Source organism: Artemia franciscana, chromosome 17, assembly GCF_032884065.1.
Source record: "Artemia franciscana chromosome 17, ASM3288406v1, whole genome shotgun sequence".
In the NCBI taxonomy this organism is placed as follows: Eukaryota; Metazoa; Arthropoda; class Branchiopoda; order Anostraca; family Artemiidae; genus Artemia; species Artemia franciscana.
In genome coordinates, this window is record NC_088879.1 from 41950658 (window position 1) to 41968879 (window position 18222).

The following is an 18222-nucleotide window of genomic DNA, read 5'->3' on the forward strand; positions in this document are numbered from 1 at the left end:
CAACTAAGCCACTAAGTTTAGAATTAATTGAAAATGAAAAGGTGACGTTGGGTAACGAAAAGACTGATCAGCTGGATAGCTTCACTCACCTTGGTAATATTATTAGCAAAGACGGTGGGAGCAGTGAAGAGATTAAAAGTAAAATAGCTAAGTCTGAGTCTCGTCTCAGTTGCTGATAAGTTGATCCAGATTCAACTATTATTACACCCATGACTCAGACTCTAAGACCGATGTAAACGGGAAGTTTTCTCCAAGTCGTAGTTACAACTGCGACTAAAACTATGCCCTGTGAAACATACCTTAGAGAAACATACACGCCTGCATTTATTGAATTTTTGGACAGGACAAATGTAATTTTGCTCATTTCTTTGTCTATCTCAAAGCTTTCATTTCTACTGTAGTGAAGTGAAGGCAACAGTGTTTCAGCTTTGGCATTACACCAGCAACAATTTGGATTTAGATTCAGATTGATTAAAGCTATGGTTTAAAAATAAAGATAGGTTAATAAAAACTTTTTGTGGCTTCTTACCTTTCAAGAAGTGTTTCCGTTTATCTGGGATTATCATTAGGGAAAGGTGAGTTTATTTTAAAATTTGTGCTGTGGAGCCCCAATGACATAGAGAACAGGTTGGACTGCACCCCACTTCAAACCTGTAGGCTATAGCAAAACAATGGTTGAAACAGGTGTTTATAGAAGAATAAAACAGAAAAATATTAGGTAAAATTCTAGTTTAGCTACTTTTGCTATCCTTGGAAAGGGGTTAGGCTAGGAAAATAAAACTTTTCAATTTACCTTAAATTACAGCTTGTAGCAATATAAGAATTTTCCATTCGTCTGATGCTCTAGGGATGAAAAAAATTCGTTTGGTATAGGTTGTGGCTGTTGATCTAGATTCTTGTGGAGGACTTTGCAGCTTCCCAATTGTAAAGAAACTCCTGGCAGAGCTATTTCTTATAAAAGTGGGACTTGAACATGCCAGTTGATTCCACAGATTGATGACTCTTTGGCTAAAGAAATTACTTCTATGTCTACTTGTAGCATGCTGGATAGGGAGCTTCATTGATTGTCCTCTAGTACCAGAATGCAAGGGCTGTGCAAAGAGACCAGGAGGGGTGTACCCCTTTTTCTTTGGTATATCTTTACTGGTAGCTTCAAACAATGTAATATTTCTTTGTATAGAAATTTATTCATGCTGCTAACCAAAGATCCAAGGACAGAAACATAGCCTACTCTGGGAAGGTATTGCCAAGTTTACATGTTAACCCTCTTCTGGCTTCTAAGGGTAAAATTCTAGTTAATTGACTTCATGCTATATCAGAAAGGGTTTAGGTTAGGAAAATGAAACTCTCAGGGATGAATCTACAGACTAAAGTATGTCCTGGGAAGGTATTTTGAAGCAACTACCTCCACTCCTTTTCCCTCTAGAGGGCCTTGACCTTTGATGACCTTTAAAAATATGTGTGTTATAAAAGTGAAATGGTTGCAAAATATATCTTCTGCTTAATTGAAGTACAACAAAATTGTTTTCAGCATCATAACTTTGCTCAATTTCATTTTATAAGGTTTTAAAGATATGCAAATACATTTCTTAAATTTTGAAAAAAAAAATTGATATGGCTCCAAATTCTATTCAAATAACAGGAATTGCATTTTCAGAACAAAAGGCAGAGAAAAAGCAACTGGTAACTGAAAATTAAGGTAAAATGTTGTTTTGTCAAAATTTCAATAGGTATAGACCTGTCATGTAGGCAAATTTCAGGGCCCTCTAGAGGGAGAAGGAGTGGAGATGGGTACTTTAAAATACCTTCCTGGGACATACTTTAGCCTGTAGATTTATCCCTGAAAGTTTCATTTTCCTAACCAAAACCCCTTCTGAGATGGCAAGAAGTCAATTGACTAGAATTTTACCCTTCTAAGTCTTAGAAATTTGTCTGCTTGACAGATTTGCTTGAACCTGTTGAAATAGTGACAAAACAATCTTTTGCTTTAATTTTCAGTTATCAGTTTCTTTTTTCCTGATTTTAGTTCCAAGAATGCAATTCCTGTTATTTGAGCAGTGTTTTTTTTCTAAATTTAGGCTATTGCAAGACCTTCAAAACATCATAAATTAGGATTGATCAAAGTTTTGAAGCTTAAAACACTTGTACTATACTTAAGCAGAACATCCGTTTTGCAAGTTTTTTTCAAATTGGAGTAAAATTGTTGATAAAGGACTGTTGTCTATCTTGAAGAGTAATTGAGGATACTGAACAAAACTCCCAGGAATGAATCTAGAAGCTCAATCACCCACCAAGAAGATATCTTGATGTAATTTGTCCAGTAATTTCCCCTCTAAAATCAACCTTTTGGAATTTTTATGCAATAAAACTGAAATCTTTTGGAATAGATGTAGAGTAATACCCACAGTAGTTGAACAGAGCATAATCTTGTACAAATATTTCAATTAAAATGTGCCCTTTTGTAAACATTAACAGAAACTTCATTATCTTGAATATGATATAGATAGGCTAGTACAGATTAACTGATGGATAGGACAGGGCTAGTCAATATAGGTTGACCACAATTTAGGAAGTTTTCTGAACATTTAAACTTAAAGTTACCCCTTTATCCTGGCCTATTTAAATATAACTATTCTGTTTTACAGCAACTGACTTAGAATATATATAACCATGATAGAGTCTGTCTTTAATTTAAATAGGCTACTTTGTTCTGACTATGCTCCCATTTCATGTTTGGCTCATTTTCTAAGTGTATGCTCAGAGTGTATCCAGTGGCTCCAATTACTGGAAATTAGTAAGGGGGAAAATGAAGTATTTTTCAATATCTAGAGGTAGGGGCAGTTGATATGGGGGTTTTCTTATTGTAGATGGGTTGCAGGAGGTTGTTCAAAAGAGGATTGCTGGGAGTTTATTTCTATGAGGTAACTGGGGCTTTTCTTGAGTCTTGGTAGCTTAATATCAATATGAGATACAGGATATTCAAATCTAGACATGGGAGCTAAGTAGGTAAGGGACATAGAATAAGAGGGCTCTCTAAATAATCCCCTATGATCTTGGAGATGGAATCATCACAGTAATGTTTGCATCTCCTAAGTTGTATAGATACCCTTGGAAGCATTCCACAAGACTGTAGGAACTGTACCTGATGCCTTGGTTCCTATACAAAAAACGATTACTAGACAATAATTTTATTTACACACTCACATACTAGCATTGCATGGCATACATCAATGCCAGAATTGAACTGCCTACCCTGGCTTCCAGGGTTACCTTATATCCAGAATAAAACCAGGATTTCTAAATCAAGAACTGGGTAGGTTGACCTCAAAAATGTTGCAATGCCACTGTTATTTTTAAAACATAGCATATAGTCTAGCCTCCTCTCAAAAGAGTTATTTTTATAACAAGGATTTTCTCCTTTGGTTTGTTGACCACACCAGTAATAAAAGTTTGATTCTAATTGGCTTATTCAAAATTTACATTTTTTCATTCTAATTTGATAATTTAAAAAGTAACATTTTCTGCTTGCTGTAAAACTTGTGCCAAAAAGCACAAACCCTATGGAATGATGAATTTTAAGTTTACAACCTTTAGACATTTAAAAGATTTTTATTTTGGAATTTTCTAAAGGGAATGAATGAGGGATTTGGTCCTGAGTTTCACAGGGGGAGGGGGGCTGCTGGCCTCTATGTCACACAGTTTCATTTTTCAAACAAAGTACCTTGATAAAGCCATTTTTCATATGAAAAATACCAAAAAAGGCATTTTTCTAGATCTTGGAAACAAAGTGATGCCAGTGTTTGTGTCCATGATTTAGCTCCATAGTCAACTATATGTGCATTTATAAGTGTTTGAATAGTGTATAGCCAAAACATTCAAACTTATCACATACTTAATAAAGAAATCACAAAAACCTTAATGGTGAAACAATCCACTTTTTAGGCAATATAGTTAATATTTTACAGTGATTTAGACTAACTGTTGAAGTGATAATTAGGTATGCAACAACTCAGTGTCTTACCCTACTGCACAAATGACACAAAAAAGCATTTTAGGAGCAATACCTTTTCTCAATATTGATTTATAATGTTTAAAGATTTGAAATATTTCTTAAATTTTGGGGAAAGAGACTGAAAATTCAAAACTAAGGTAAAACATTTTTGTCAAAATTGTAGATATTTTTAGACCTGCCATCTATGCATTCTTCTAAGCTGTAGAAATGAGGAAAGGGCAAAGGTAGTAGCTCAATGATGCCTTCCCAAGATACATTTTAGACACTGGATTCATTCTTGTAACTTTTATTCAAATAACTCTGCCACTTACCTATTATTATATTGTGAATATATTTTATTGTCCATTTGTAATTCAAAACAGGAATATAGGCCAATCTCTCAATGAATTTAAATTCAAAGTATCAACTAGAATTAAAGGTTGTGTGATGTATCCCAGACAAAGGTTTTAGTTCTCTAGAATAGGCTTGAGGTGTCTACCAACTAATGGGCATTAGAGGCCCTAAGGTTGAAATGGCCTTGTAGTAGTAGAAGTACCCATAATCTTACAATAAAAAGTATGGCAGAGTTATTAGCTATTAGGTTTATATATACTCTAGTACCCTGTCTGCTAAAATGTTCTAGCCCCTCTGCTAAAACTTTACCCAAGTTGTTTATTTTGGCAATACAAGCCAAATGTTAGATACAAACAATTTCAAACCTAAACTTTTGCACATAGCCTAAGGCTACATCTGACCTCATTAAGGGAGCAAGGATTAAATTTTGACAGCAACAGTTATTAGATCTTAAGAAGCATTGAATAGGGATATTGATTTTGTGTTTCTTTTTTTTCTGTCTGATTATTGCTTTGTGCTATACCTTTACCAAATTGCATTGCCAGCAAGTTAAGGTCATTACATCCTGCTGATTTCTTGCTTGTAATTATATATCAACTTTAATTTTAGAAAAGTCCTAGCTTAGCTTTCAGTCAGGACTAGCCCAATCTTTGCCAAATCCAGTGTTGAACAAGTCCAGAGTGGCTGATTTGACTGAAAATCTCACCAGCTATCAGCTATATACAACTATATATACTACTATATACTACTAGGCTGTTGGAAGCAGAAATATTTAATAGTTGTTGACCATTAATTATTTTGTGACACTTTGGTTTCAAGCAGTGTCCAAATAATACTGTTTTGTAGGGGGAGGGGGTTAGTGATAATTCTGAAAGTTGAGAATACCTTTTATGAAAAATTTAAATATTTATCTACACTTTTCTTTTATAGTTGAAGGGGCTAAATTTATACCAAGAAATTATATCTTTTACGTTTTTGTTAACAATTTTCTGTTCGAAATTATGGAGAGGAGAATTATCATTGTAAAGATTATTATCCTAATGTAAATTTCATGCTGACTATAACAATGCTTTATTTTGCAAAGGCCATTCAACTACTTGGGCTGTCATTTATTTTGGCGATTGCATAAATAGTTATTTTGAAAGGGTGAAATTTCTGAATGTGTTTTTCATTTTATGAAAGCATTCAGCAGAATATATTTTCGAATGTTTTGAATATACTTGATGTCTAAGCATTAAAGATACCAGTTTAATGTGATTTGAAAGTTATATGCATATGAGTCTATTACAATTATGATTGACTAAATTTGTCTTACCATTTTGAATATTTTGTGATATTATGCAGGGACTGGTCTTTGATTCACTTCTCTACCTTATCTACATAGAGATTGTTTCTTCCAGATTGTTGCCAAGTGTCATATGCTGGTGACACCCTGGTTACATTTTTGAACCATTGCTTAGAAAGTCTTGTTTAGTAAGTGAATGGTATAATGAGAACTTTCTGTGTTTTGCCAGTTCTTAGTTTTATTGCATATTCTAAAGTAGTGAGGCTCTATGATAATACAGGTAGAATTATGTCTGAGAAAAAGGATATCTGTTACTTTTATTTTGCATTGATTTTAATCTTTCATGGAAACAATTTTCTCACAACAAAAGTTGCTGAGGGTCTTGATGCAATGCAACATTCAAGAGTTTTATTATTTCTTTATTATGCTTTGATTCATCCATATGGTTATATAGATGAATTTCTGCAAATATTTTAGAGAAGTTCAGACTCACCTGTGGATGTTTACAAGCAATTAATTAAAAGTTGTTAATGTAGGGATGGTATATGATTACAAGTCATAAGTTTTCTTTATACCAATCCTGGAACTGCTCAAGCCCTGGGTGCTATCTTTAATGATTATTTATAGATATTAGAGTGTTCCATTGTTATGACACTTCTTTTGCTAGTAATTTTGTCACTACACATAGAGGTGGAACCCTAACTAGCTTTTCTAGCAGATTTTGTGGGTCTTTATTTAGAGGAATAAGGTAGTTGAGAACTTGGGAATATTTAAAAGTAAATTGAAAAGGTATCTATTAGGTAATTGGATGAATTGACATTTTTTGGCTACTTTGTCAGTATTGAAAGGTCAATGCACCTTTCAATACTGATGATTCCAAATATACTAATTGCTGCACTTGCAAGTTTATCCCCCCTTTTTTGCGGGGGGGGGGAGTGTAAATTAAGCAAAGTTTTCATTTTGCCCTATTAGATGGGGGCTGGATGGATTTGTGAGGTAGTAATTAGTATATTTGGAGTCAGTGCTTAAAGGCAAATTCAGTGGTGTGTTCAGCTTCTATCAAGCAAAGAAATAAAAAACTTTAAGTTTACAGTTAATGGTTCATATTACTTGATAGTTTTTTTTTTATTGTAAAATAAGTTAGTGAGATATTTGTTATTGTCTTTTTTGTATTCATTTTTGTTGCTAGCTAATCATTAGAAATATGTTCAATTGTATATAAACATTCCACTACAAGTGTGTTTTGTATCTTTCTGTTGGGGATGGGGTATTAGTAGTTTTTTCTGTCAGTAAAGAAATTAAATTGAATAAGAAGACAAGGACTGTAAAATACTCAACTGTTTTTTATAGGCTTCTTTCTTTGCCACATTCTCCAAAATTAGGCTAAGTGTGTATACAAAAAAACCCATAGTTTAAAATTTCCCTTCCAGGTCAACAGTCAAAGGATAAGATGTACAGTGTGTGAAGACAGGTACCTTTGCCAGTGAATCAGATCCAAATCTGTGAATGGAATATGTGTAAATATATGAATAGTGAATAAATTTGTTTCTAAATACTTAAATACTCAGTACAATGAGTGACACCAGAATAGCTGATTACTTTGTGATTGCTGGTTTAGGTGACAAAAAGGAACCAGTGAAGGAAATATCTTTTGAGGGGAGTACTATAAAGGCTCATGATCATGTACCTATTACGGATATTTGTGTCATATTCCCTGCTCTTGGAGAGGGTATTCCTCCTGGATATGGATGTATAGAATATACCCCATCTGGTGAGTTTTTATTTTATATGACTTGTCTTTCAGGCTTATTTCATATGCTATAAGCATGCTACCCCCCCCCCAACTAAGCAGGAAAATAGTGACACGATTTCAACTCTGACTAGGAAGAGATTACATGTGGAGCCACTCAAAGCACCAAATAAGCCACTCTACTTTCCTTTGCAGTAATTAATTATGTTATGGCCAACATGGATGATTGATTCAAATACATAGACAATATATCTGCACTTCTTAAGTTCACAGTAGATACAACCCAAGCTATGCCCCAATTCATCCCTGATCTTTTAACTGAATTCAAACAAGAATGTAGTACAAATAGTTTGCACATCAACAAAAGGAAAACCAAAATCTAAAGATTTAGTCTGCTGGAACAAGATCTTGTTTGCCCAGCTCCCAGGTTTCCACTTGTATTGTCAGTTACATTTCTGGGAGTAATTTTCAGTACCAATTGTTCATTTACTGCTCATGTTCAAGGGCTAGTCCAGAAAGGCAAATGTGCACTATGTTCTTTGGTTTCAATGCACTGCTTGGGTGTCCCAGTAAATCATCTGAAAACATCATATCTAACATACATTTGTCTCATATTAGAATACGCATGTCTTGTTCTTTTAGTGCTCTATTATTATATTTTATGGCCCAAAACAAGCAAAGCTTCTTGGACCAAATAACTTTTTTATGTTTGTAATAGTGTTTTAGTATTAATACAATGATTGATGATTGATGCTGATGATTGTTTTGGGCCTCAGATTCATAATATTGAATGTCTAAGGGATGATGTTGAAGGAGTCCAAAAAAGAGCAGTTAAATAATCTTTAGAGAAAAATTTGAAGATTATAAGCCTGCTCTTGAGTCTTTAAAGATTGAAACTCTTAGAGATCACAGGTTTCAGTTTATAATGCATTTAAGGCAATTTCTCCTTGCTACCCCCAAGCACTGACATTTTCTACCTCCTGTTGCCAACTCAGTAGTTAAGACCAGAAAGAAGGACAAATTAGTGCCAGTGCCTTTTAGAACTAACTGATTTAGCAATTCATCTGTGCTGGGTTTTTTTACCAGTGCCTGTAACAAAATGCCTTAGGACTAGGTTTGTAAATGACAGCAACATCTAGTTTGTGATTTTTATCTACAACTATGAAAGTTGTCTTTCAATAAATGGTTTCTGATGGTAGTATTGGTTGTAACTGCTGACTCATAAGGAGTTGTGCAGGGGAAGCAAGGCTGTCTAAAGGCACATTCCTACAGTCCAGTAATCCCAAATATTATCATAATGGTGCTTTCGCTGTTGACACCTCTCATGACTAAGAAATACTTCAGCAGGTATTACTTTCTTCTGTAGGTGATTGACCATGCATGGTAGTGTTGATTGTAGCTGCTGACTCACAAGGAGTTGTGCAGGGGAAACAAGGCTGTCTAAAGGTATATTCCTATAGTCCAGTTATCCCAGGCAGGGGTCGTCACCATTTTCAGATGCCTTTGTCATCAGGCTCTTAGCAGTCTGCATTGCTTTCTTAATTAGGCTATTTGACTGTGGGTAGATTGGACGGGATTTGATGTGAGTGAAGCTCCAGTCTTCCGCAAATTTTTGGAATTCTGCTGAGGGGTACTGCAGGTTGTTATTTGATATTAATATCAATGGTATTCTGTATCTAGCAAAATGAGTTTTCAGTTTACCAATTACTGTATTTGAAGATAAGCTGCTCAACTTGTCAGCTTAAAAACAGCTATGATTATCTGAAGTTATCAAGAAACCACTTGAAAAGGTCATATGTAACCTTGTGCTAGGGAAGAGGTGGGATGGAATGGTTGATTAAAGGCTTATTCTGATTTGAAGTCATATTCTTAGCACACTTTCTGCATCTCTAAACATACCCCTCAATGTCAAAATTCAGATCCGCCATGTATACTAGCATGCTTGCACATTGGATTGTTTTCTCCTCACTCAGGTGTGCTGCATGCAATTGTTTTAGGATTTCAGGTTGTAGTGGGGTATTACAATTATGTCTCCTTTAAAGACAATTTCATTTTCAGCTGAAAGTTTGTCCTCAATGCTCCAATATTTGACTATGCTTTACTGGCACATTTTTCTGCAGCTTAGCCATCCAAACTCTATGGCCTTGAGAGCAGCATTCAGCTGCAAGTTTCAGCTTGATTCAGCTGCTTGATTCAGCAAGTTTCAGCTGCCAACTTGTTGTTACTCACTCATATGTGTTTGATGATTTGGTGTACATATACATCTATTTGCTTCTGCAGTTTGTCATTTGTGGTACGTAAGTGCAGCCTCGAAAGGGCATCAGCAACAGGAAATTCTGATTCAGGACACAATTGCAGGTGAAGATCATAAGGCTCAAACTACAACGTGAGTCTCTGAACTCAAGGGGGGGGGGAGCTTGTAGATCAGATTGGTAACAATAATTTCCAGCGGTTGATGATCAGTAATGACACTTACATGTCTTCCATACAAGTAATGGTGAAAATGCTTTCAGCCATGGACAATTGCATAAAGCTATTTTACAAGTTTCAAATACTTTTGTTCAGTCTTATTCAGTGCTTGAGATGCATACGCAGCAACTTCCCTACTACAGTAAAGATGAGTTCCCAAGCCATGACCCAAGCCATCAACTTTCAATTCTATAATAACAACTTTTAAGCTGCTAGAAAATGACCTATTAAGTCTATTTTCCCCATTCCTCTCAACCACCGCAAGAGGACACACCAAGAACCTGCAGGCCACCCATTGTATCAAACAAGAGTGCAAACAGTTCTTCTTAGTATGTTCTGTCCTGCTCTGGAACAGCCTATCTGAAGCCACGAACCAGTCTCAAACCCTAAAAGCCTTCAATAAAGTAGTCAATCAAGACTGGGCCAGTGCTGAATGGAGGCTGTACTGGTATGTCAGATAATAACCCAGAAACATACCAGCAAGATTTTCTACAGGAAGTCCAACATCACCACATCTTGCTGGACGTGCAATTTAAGGCAAGGTCTATTTTTACTAAAATAGTCAGAGAATGATGTATTTGAGACAATAGAAGATTTCAGTTCAGACTGAACTTTGTCATGATCGTGGCCCCAACTGAATGTGTCTGAGTGGACGAGTTAGGTATGTACTTTCCCAGGTAATTCATCATTCACAAGAGGGCAAGGAGCTCTTCTTGGATCTAAGGACTGGGCATTTGATTGATAGCTTTTATTTTTTCTGAATAATGTTTCATGCCTTCTGCTCCAATGCTTTTACCTGTCCACTTTTCGTCCGCTTGCTTTTACCCATAGATCTCAATTTTCTATTCGGCATCTAGGACCCCATGCATGGAATTGTTTACCTACGACTTTGAGAAACATGGATAATTTTCTTGAATTTCGGCGGGAATTAAAGCTATTTTGTCTTAATATTTATGGTTTGATAGTTGAGTGGACCTCAAATGCAGCCAAGAAGTTGGTTTTGTTTTTGGCAATACTGGTCAAATGGTTTTAGTTTCTTTTTGTTTTGTCTCTTTTGAAGTGTAATTCCGTTTCAGTTGAAATGCAGGGTAATTGAATTTTTTTTCTTTTTCCTTTCTTTTCTTTTCTTTTTATTTTCTTCTTCTTTTTCGTATAGTTTTTATTTGTATGTGTATTGGGGTTGTAAGTCCAAACAAGCTTTGCTTCGGGCCATTTGCTTTGTTTTGTTATTTATATTAAAAAAAAAAAAATGATATGTATATGTCCAAGGTAACAGACATTGCTAGGATCAAACTGGTATTTTTCATTATTGAAGATCACTCCCTTCTGCAGTTCTTCTTTATTTGTTTCAGCAAACATGGGCTTTTCAACTGAGACTCTTCAGCTCTTTTCCTTTTGACCCACTCTGTGAGTTGAAATGAGTTACTGTATTGGTTGCTTTTTATTTATCTGGAATTTGCTTATATATCTTGAAGTAAATCTTTTGATTCTATGAGTTGGAGTATCAGAGGATATACATTGAGTTCTGTGCCTGTGTGCAGGTATGGTCAGCTAGACTCTTAGCTGATAGTGAGATTGTGTGGTGTTTGAAGCACTTTAACAGTTTACATTACACGGTATACTTTGCAGACATCATCATATTACACTCAAATAGGCAATGGTCAATTGTTTCATTTTTATGTAGCATTTTTTACATTGCAATGTCTGCAAAGAGAGGATGAGGGAATTGAGCCACTTGAATTAGGAAACTGATACAAAAATGCCCGAAAATTTAGCCCATTTGAGCAAGACCAAATTTTATGATAAATTTTAGGAAGATGCTTATTGGGGAAGGGAGATAAATTTGGTTTATTCTTGTTTGACATTACCTCTGATAACCTCCAGCGATATATGTTTTTAATGGGGAGTGGTCTCCCACTTGGCTGGTCAATATGTTGAGCATTTTTTTACAATTGCTTCTGCCTAATGGTTACCAGTTATACCCAAGTGGCTTATAATATACTGAAGGTATGTTCTTATGCCTCTTGAAGCAAGAGTATTAATAATGCTAGACAATATAATGTGTCTATATCCATCCTATACTGAGAAGCTGATATAGCAGCTTTACCCTTGACAAAGAGTCAGAATAAACTATAATACTTTATAAATTGGTAATCAAAGGTTGATTATTTATAAGGTGCATTGATGCCACGATTATTGCATTTAATTAGGTCTTCCCTAGGGAAGACCTTTGGTCATTATAGGTGTGGGCAAGGAGGCTGAACTACACAAACAATGAAAGTTCAATTTTCAATGAAAAATTTTATGAAGGATAATAACTTTGGAGGTAATCAAAGATTTGCAAGTTTGGCTAAAAATATCTGGTGGTTCGCATTGTCCCTTCAAAACCTAGGAATGCAGCAACTAGGACATTATTTTTAGATAGAGATTCATTTACAGCATTTACTAACAAGATAAAAGCATCTGTCGAGGAGTAGTGTTTCTTGAAACTAGTTTGAGTATGAGATATTGTATTATTCTTCTCAACAAACCAAAGGAGTCAGTTGTAAATCATTTTCTCCTTAACTTTTCCCAGCACTGTAGTAATCATCCTAAGCCTTTAAGACTCAGGATCATAAACTGGGTAAACTTTTTAAGATTGGTGGGAGGGACAAACATTTCCAAAAATTGGGGAATGTGGATGTAGCCCATGCATGATTATGGCAATATAGGAGTTCCTGGTTATAAGAAGGGGTGAGATTTTTTATCAATGTGGGGTCTATGTTATCATAGCTATTAGTAGCCTTAGCCCTAATGTGTTGTATTACATTATTCATTTCATGAACTGCGAATGGGTGGGTTATATACTCTGAGTCTGGGCAATGTTGATGCATGGGATTTATGGAAATTGGGTGTTGTTATTATTATTCAATGTTAGCTTATCGGAGAAAAGAGTTGCAAATAAGTTTGCCTTATCATTATCATAATGGGTATTATTATATAATTGCTCATACTGGAGTGGGTTGGGAGATGTTTTTTCCACAGATATGGCTTATGAGTTTATGTATGATTAGCTCACATGTTTCTCTGGGTAGACTATTTACACAGTTATTACAATAATATATTTAGCATTTATTGCAGCCTTCTTGCGATTCGCCTCAGCTTGTAATTTATTTAATTACGTAGCAGGAGGGGGATTTTTTTCGATATGTTCTCCTTGCTGCCTTTTTTGTTCTCCATTTATTTTGGCACTCATTTAACCATAATTTTGGAGTGCGTTTTGGGATTGTTTTCCTGGGTTTTTGGCTTTGGCTGATGTTTTGGCTTGGTCTATTGCTGAAATTATGCCAAGTGGCATTCTCAGAAATAGATATCTACCATACATGGTGCTGAGTGTCATCATGCAAAATGCACTTTCAGAAGTGACCAATACCCAGATTGTGCATCCATTTTGCTAAATACGGTAGCACCATGAAGTTCTAGTACTACATCTTTTAGTGCTGGTTTTGGTAGTAAGGGCGCTTTATGCTTTTGTTTAAGTCTGCTGGATCTATGCATAATCATACACTTACATCTATTTTTTTAACCATTATCATTGAATTGACCCAATCTATGAAATCAGTAACCTTTTCAGTACCGCCCCTCTCCATACATGTCAGCTCCTGCAGAATTTCACTCTTCAGCGCTGCATTCACACTCTAGACAACCAATATCACGAAAGACTGTTTAGCACTGATCTTATATGTAGCTGTTGGATTTGCTTAAGTCAATATTGAGGATCAGGCTTATCAATTCCAGATAAATGCTTGACCTGTAGCCAATGACGGGAGTTGATCGTGAGTCAAAAATATAGCTCGTGGATCATAGCTTTACTGGACTTGTGGCTACGTGGTAAATTGCAAGCTCTAACAGCTGGTATTTTGGCACCATAATAGTTGTTGAGTCTGACTGTTCTGGTGGAGCTCTGGGTTAGGATTGAGCTGATCAAAATTTGATTTAAGCTTGGGCACCTGTATCTAACTTGACACAAACAGGAAGCTGGTTGGTTATTATGAGGGTTGTAATTACTTCAACCTTCTCATACCTCTGATCTATAACATACAAGAATGCTGTATCTTCTTCTGAGTCTAACTGTTCTGGAGGAGCTCTTGGTTAGGATTGAGCTGATCAAAGTTTGATTTAATAATGACCTAAGCTTGGGCGCCTGTATCTAGCTTGACACAAACAGGAAGCTGGTTGGTTATTTGAGGGTTGTAATTACTTCAACCTTCTCATACCTCTGATCTATAACATACAAGAATGCTATATCTTCTTCTGGGAGTATGCCCGTTTCTTGGATTTCTTCATGTATCAAACTCACAATGTTGTTCCTACAGAATTTGGCAAAATGATTTGGCTTTTTGGAATGGGAGCAAATTTTTTCTTCTGCTGGGCAAACATGTTTACCTGAATATGCTTCACCACAGAAGTAGCATTGTTTACTTCTTGGGGTATTGCTTGTGATTTCTCTCTGACTTTGGAAGTAACTTTGGGGTGAGTTATGATTATTTCCTTTTTGATAGGTTTGGATTGTGCTGAAGGACTAACTGAGCCTGGGTCGTTTCGTGAATTCGGCATTTTGTTACTGCATTTTCTGACTAAAAATAACAAAGAGAGAAAAACTAAAAATAACAAAGAGAGAAAAACAACAAACGAGACTGTGACCAGTAGAGAGAAAAGATAAAAAACTAAAACGACACGGACATTTCGTCTTTAAGTAAATGAGGCGTCTTCAGCACAGAAGAAACAAAGATAAGAAATGAAAAAATTAAAAACTAAAATAAACTAAAAACAAATAAAACCATCGCTAATATTAATAAAATAACACACAATTGTTCACTTAGGTCACAGAAGCCAATAGAGTTACTTCAGTGAGAACAACATGGCTGGGCCAGTTCGGCTTAAGATCTTTCGCACATTTTTTAAATTTAAGGGATTCCCTCATCTAGGGGTTTCTCCCTAACTGCCTGTTTTCTTATTCATCAGACATTCTGATGACGAATCTTCTCATCAGGTTCCTCGGGAGGCCAAGGTGATGCTAATGTCATCAAGTCAGTAATGTGCTTTTCCACATTTTCGCATTCTAGTTGGTCCTGCTTTTAAAAAAGAAAAATTTATCTAGAAAAGAGAGTAGTTTTTCTTTAGGATAGCATATTTCTAAAGCTGTGCTAGGAGAAGCACTATTTAAAGATAGCTATCAAAGCTATCTATCAAAAGCGCTATCAAAGATTTCTCTGCCTTTTCTCCTCTCCAAGTAAGAAGGTAAGCGCACAGAGATTTTTCAGTTTTCCCAGAGAGAGGTTCGGCAAACATGACTTATGCATATTGCTCAAATTGATTCATTCCACCCCAAGGGAACTAGAGTCTCAATTTATATTAGGCTGTTGAACATTCATGGTAACTTGTAAGACTCCACTTCTGACGCTATGCAATATTTTTGTTAATAGCATTTAATGGCCCAAGTTTCCTACAAAATAAAGCAACATATTAGCAAAGCACAAGCATGGTACAAACGGCAGCGTAACATAAGCACAGTTATAATATAAGCACAAGCAGGATACAGAAGTACAAGCAAAGCAGGATGCTGCACTGCTTCACATTGCGTCACCGCTTCACTGCGTCACATTGATAAAGCACAATAATCAATTTTTATAGCCTAGAATGTTGGCTTGTCTTTGGAATTTTCTTTTCAAATATTGAGAAATTGCCACTTTTTCGGCATCTAGATTTGGAGAGAGTGCCCACAGTGGGATGTATATGTTCTTTGACATAATTTTCTTATATTTGCCATCATATATGAGATAATGGTAAAACTTGAAACTCAATATATATTTGGTGTTCTTCAACATCTTATATTTGCTTAAGTAGGATATGTGTGTTCTTCCACATATTGGTGGTATGCTTGCCAGCACTCTCTGCTATTCAACTGCCTCTGAGAACCCCGTGGGTGTTAAAATCATCACAAACACAAAGGTATGAGAAGAAGTCAGAACTGATTGGTTAAGTGAAGAAATAAGGAACCTCAAGACTGCACTGTATAAGCTACTACTACTAACAACTCACCCCTGCACCAAGTCACCTGAGGCCAACTCAGCTGCGCATGCTCCTCCTCCATCCCAATTTATCCAAAGCCTCCCTCTTTAAACCCTCCCAGGAAGTTCCTATTTCCTTCAAATATTTCTTTGTGACATCCTTCCACCCCAACCGTGGACGGCCTGCTTTCTGATTAGCCCTAGATGGTTCGCCGAAAAGGACAATGTTTGGCAATCTGCAATCCTTCATCCACAGAACGTCCCCCAGCCATCACCCTTTCTCTTGTTATATCCTTAGAAAGTAGGATTGAACCCCACTTGTCATATAGCCTACTGTTTGAAATACGATCAGTCAGCCGGGTACCAAGAACAATCTGTAGGCAATTTCTTTTGAAAACATCTAGCAAATTTTCATCTTCTTTTTGGAGCGCCAATGCTTTAGAACCATGTTTGACAACTGTCATCACTGTAGCTGCCAATATTCTAATATTTGTACACTTATTTTCCTATTCTTCCAAACTTTTTTTTAACTGTAAAAAGAAACAACACCCTGAGCCTTGGCTATTGTACTTTTAACATCTTCACTGCTCCTACCGTCTTCACTAATAATACTAACAAGGTAAGTGAAGCTCCCAACCTGATCAATCTTTTCTTTACCTAATGTCACCTGTTCATCTTCACTTATTCCTAGCCTTAGTGACTTGGTCTTCTTAAGATTAATTTTCAAGCCTATTTTAGCACCTTGAACTCGTAAAACCTCTAAAAATTCATTCATTTTGCTCACAATTTCATCTAATATGCTTAAATCATCAGCATAATCTAAGTCCAGGAGCGTTCTTCCTCCCCATTTGATTCCATGGTCTCCATGGTCATCCATGGCCCACCTGGTCAGTCATTTCGTTGCCCAACGTCACCTTTTCATCTTGCCTTATTCCTAGCCTTAGTGACTTAGTCTTCTTAACATTTATCTTCAAACCCATTCTAGCACCCTGAACTCGCAAAACCTCTAAAAGTTCATTCATTTTGCTCACACTTTCATCTAGGATGCTTAAATAATCAGCATAATCTAAGTCCAGGAGAGTTTTCCTCCCCATCTGATTCCGTGGTCTCCCATTGCCTTTTCTGTGCTTCTTAATACAAAATCCATCAAAATGATCTATAGAAAGGGCGATAAAACACAACCCTCCTTAACTCTTGATTTAATACAAAACCAGCTGCTGACCTCATTTCCTACCTTAACCGCAGCAATTTTATTCTCGTACAGAGCACTAATGCTATGTAAGGGGTTCTCCCCTCCGACCTCATTTCCTAACTTAACCGCAGCAATGTTATTCTCGTACAGAGCACTAATGCTATGTAAGGGATTCTCCCCTCCACAACGCCTCGCTCTTTACGCTAAAGTTTTTACGGCACTTGGTATTAACCAAGTGACATATAGCGATCGCAAATTTTGTCGGTGTGTCCCGGTTTTGCTACTTTAGGCACTTCCAGGTAAGCTAGGTCGATGAAATTTGGCAGGCGTATCTGGGACCGGACCAGATTAAATTAGAAATAGTCGTTTTCCCGATTTGACCATCTGGGGACTGGGGGGCCGGTTAATTCGAAAAAAATAGAAAAAATGAAGTGTTTTAAACTTACGAACGGGTGATGGGATCTTTATGACATTTGATGTTTGGAAGTGTCTCAGAGCTGTTATTTTAAATCCCGACCGGACCCGGTGACATTGGGAGGAGTTGGAGGGGGGACCTAAAATCTTGGAAAACGCTAAGAATGGAGGGATTGGGATGAAACTTGGTGGGAAAAATATGCAGAGGTCCTATTTCTGAAAAATTAGAAAAAATGAGGTATTTTTAACTTACTAAGAAGTGATCGGATCTAAATGAGCTCTTATTTCAAATCCCGACCAGATCTGTTGACATTGGGGGAGTTGGAGGGGGAAACCGGGAAAAATCTTGGAAAACGCTTCGTAACCGGATCGGATCCGCTCTCTTTGGGGGAGTTGGGTGGTGGGGTTCAGTGCTTTGGCGAGTTTGGTGCTTCTGGATGTGCTAGGACGATGAAAATTGGTAGGCGTGTCAGGGAGCTGTACAAATTGATTGATAAAGTCGTTTTCCCGATTCGACCATCAAAGGGGCTGAAGGGAGAGGAAAAATTAGAAAAATTGAGGTATATTTAACTTACGAGTGGGTGATCGGATCTTGATAAATTTTGATATTTAGAAGGTTCTCTTGCCTCAGAGCTCTTATTTTAAATCCCGACCGGCATTAAGCCTCTGATTTTCCTTTTAAAGCAATCTGTTGATTCTTAGAATTTTACTAGAGCT

At 36.5% G+C, this 18222-nt stretch overlaps 1 protein-coding gene across 1 annotated transcript in view; it reads left to right on the plus strand.

Annotated features, from left to right (window-relative positions):
• Positions 1-433: 433 nt before the first annotated feature.
• Positions 434-18222, plus strand: part of LOC136038254 (DENN domain-containing protein Crag-like) — a 150499-nt gene continuing 132710 nt past the window's right edge. Inside the window, exons 1-2 of the mRNA XM_065721371.1 lie at positions 434-575; positions 7061-7401. Of these exons, the coding sequence (XP_065577443.1) occupies positions 7203-7401 (199 nt within the window). The 5' untranslated portion in view covers positions 434-575; positions 7061-7202. The remainder of the gene's footprint in view (positions 576-7060; positions 7402-18222) is intronic.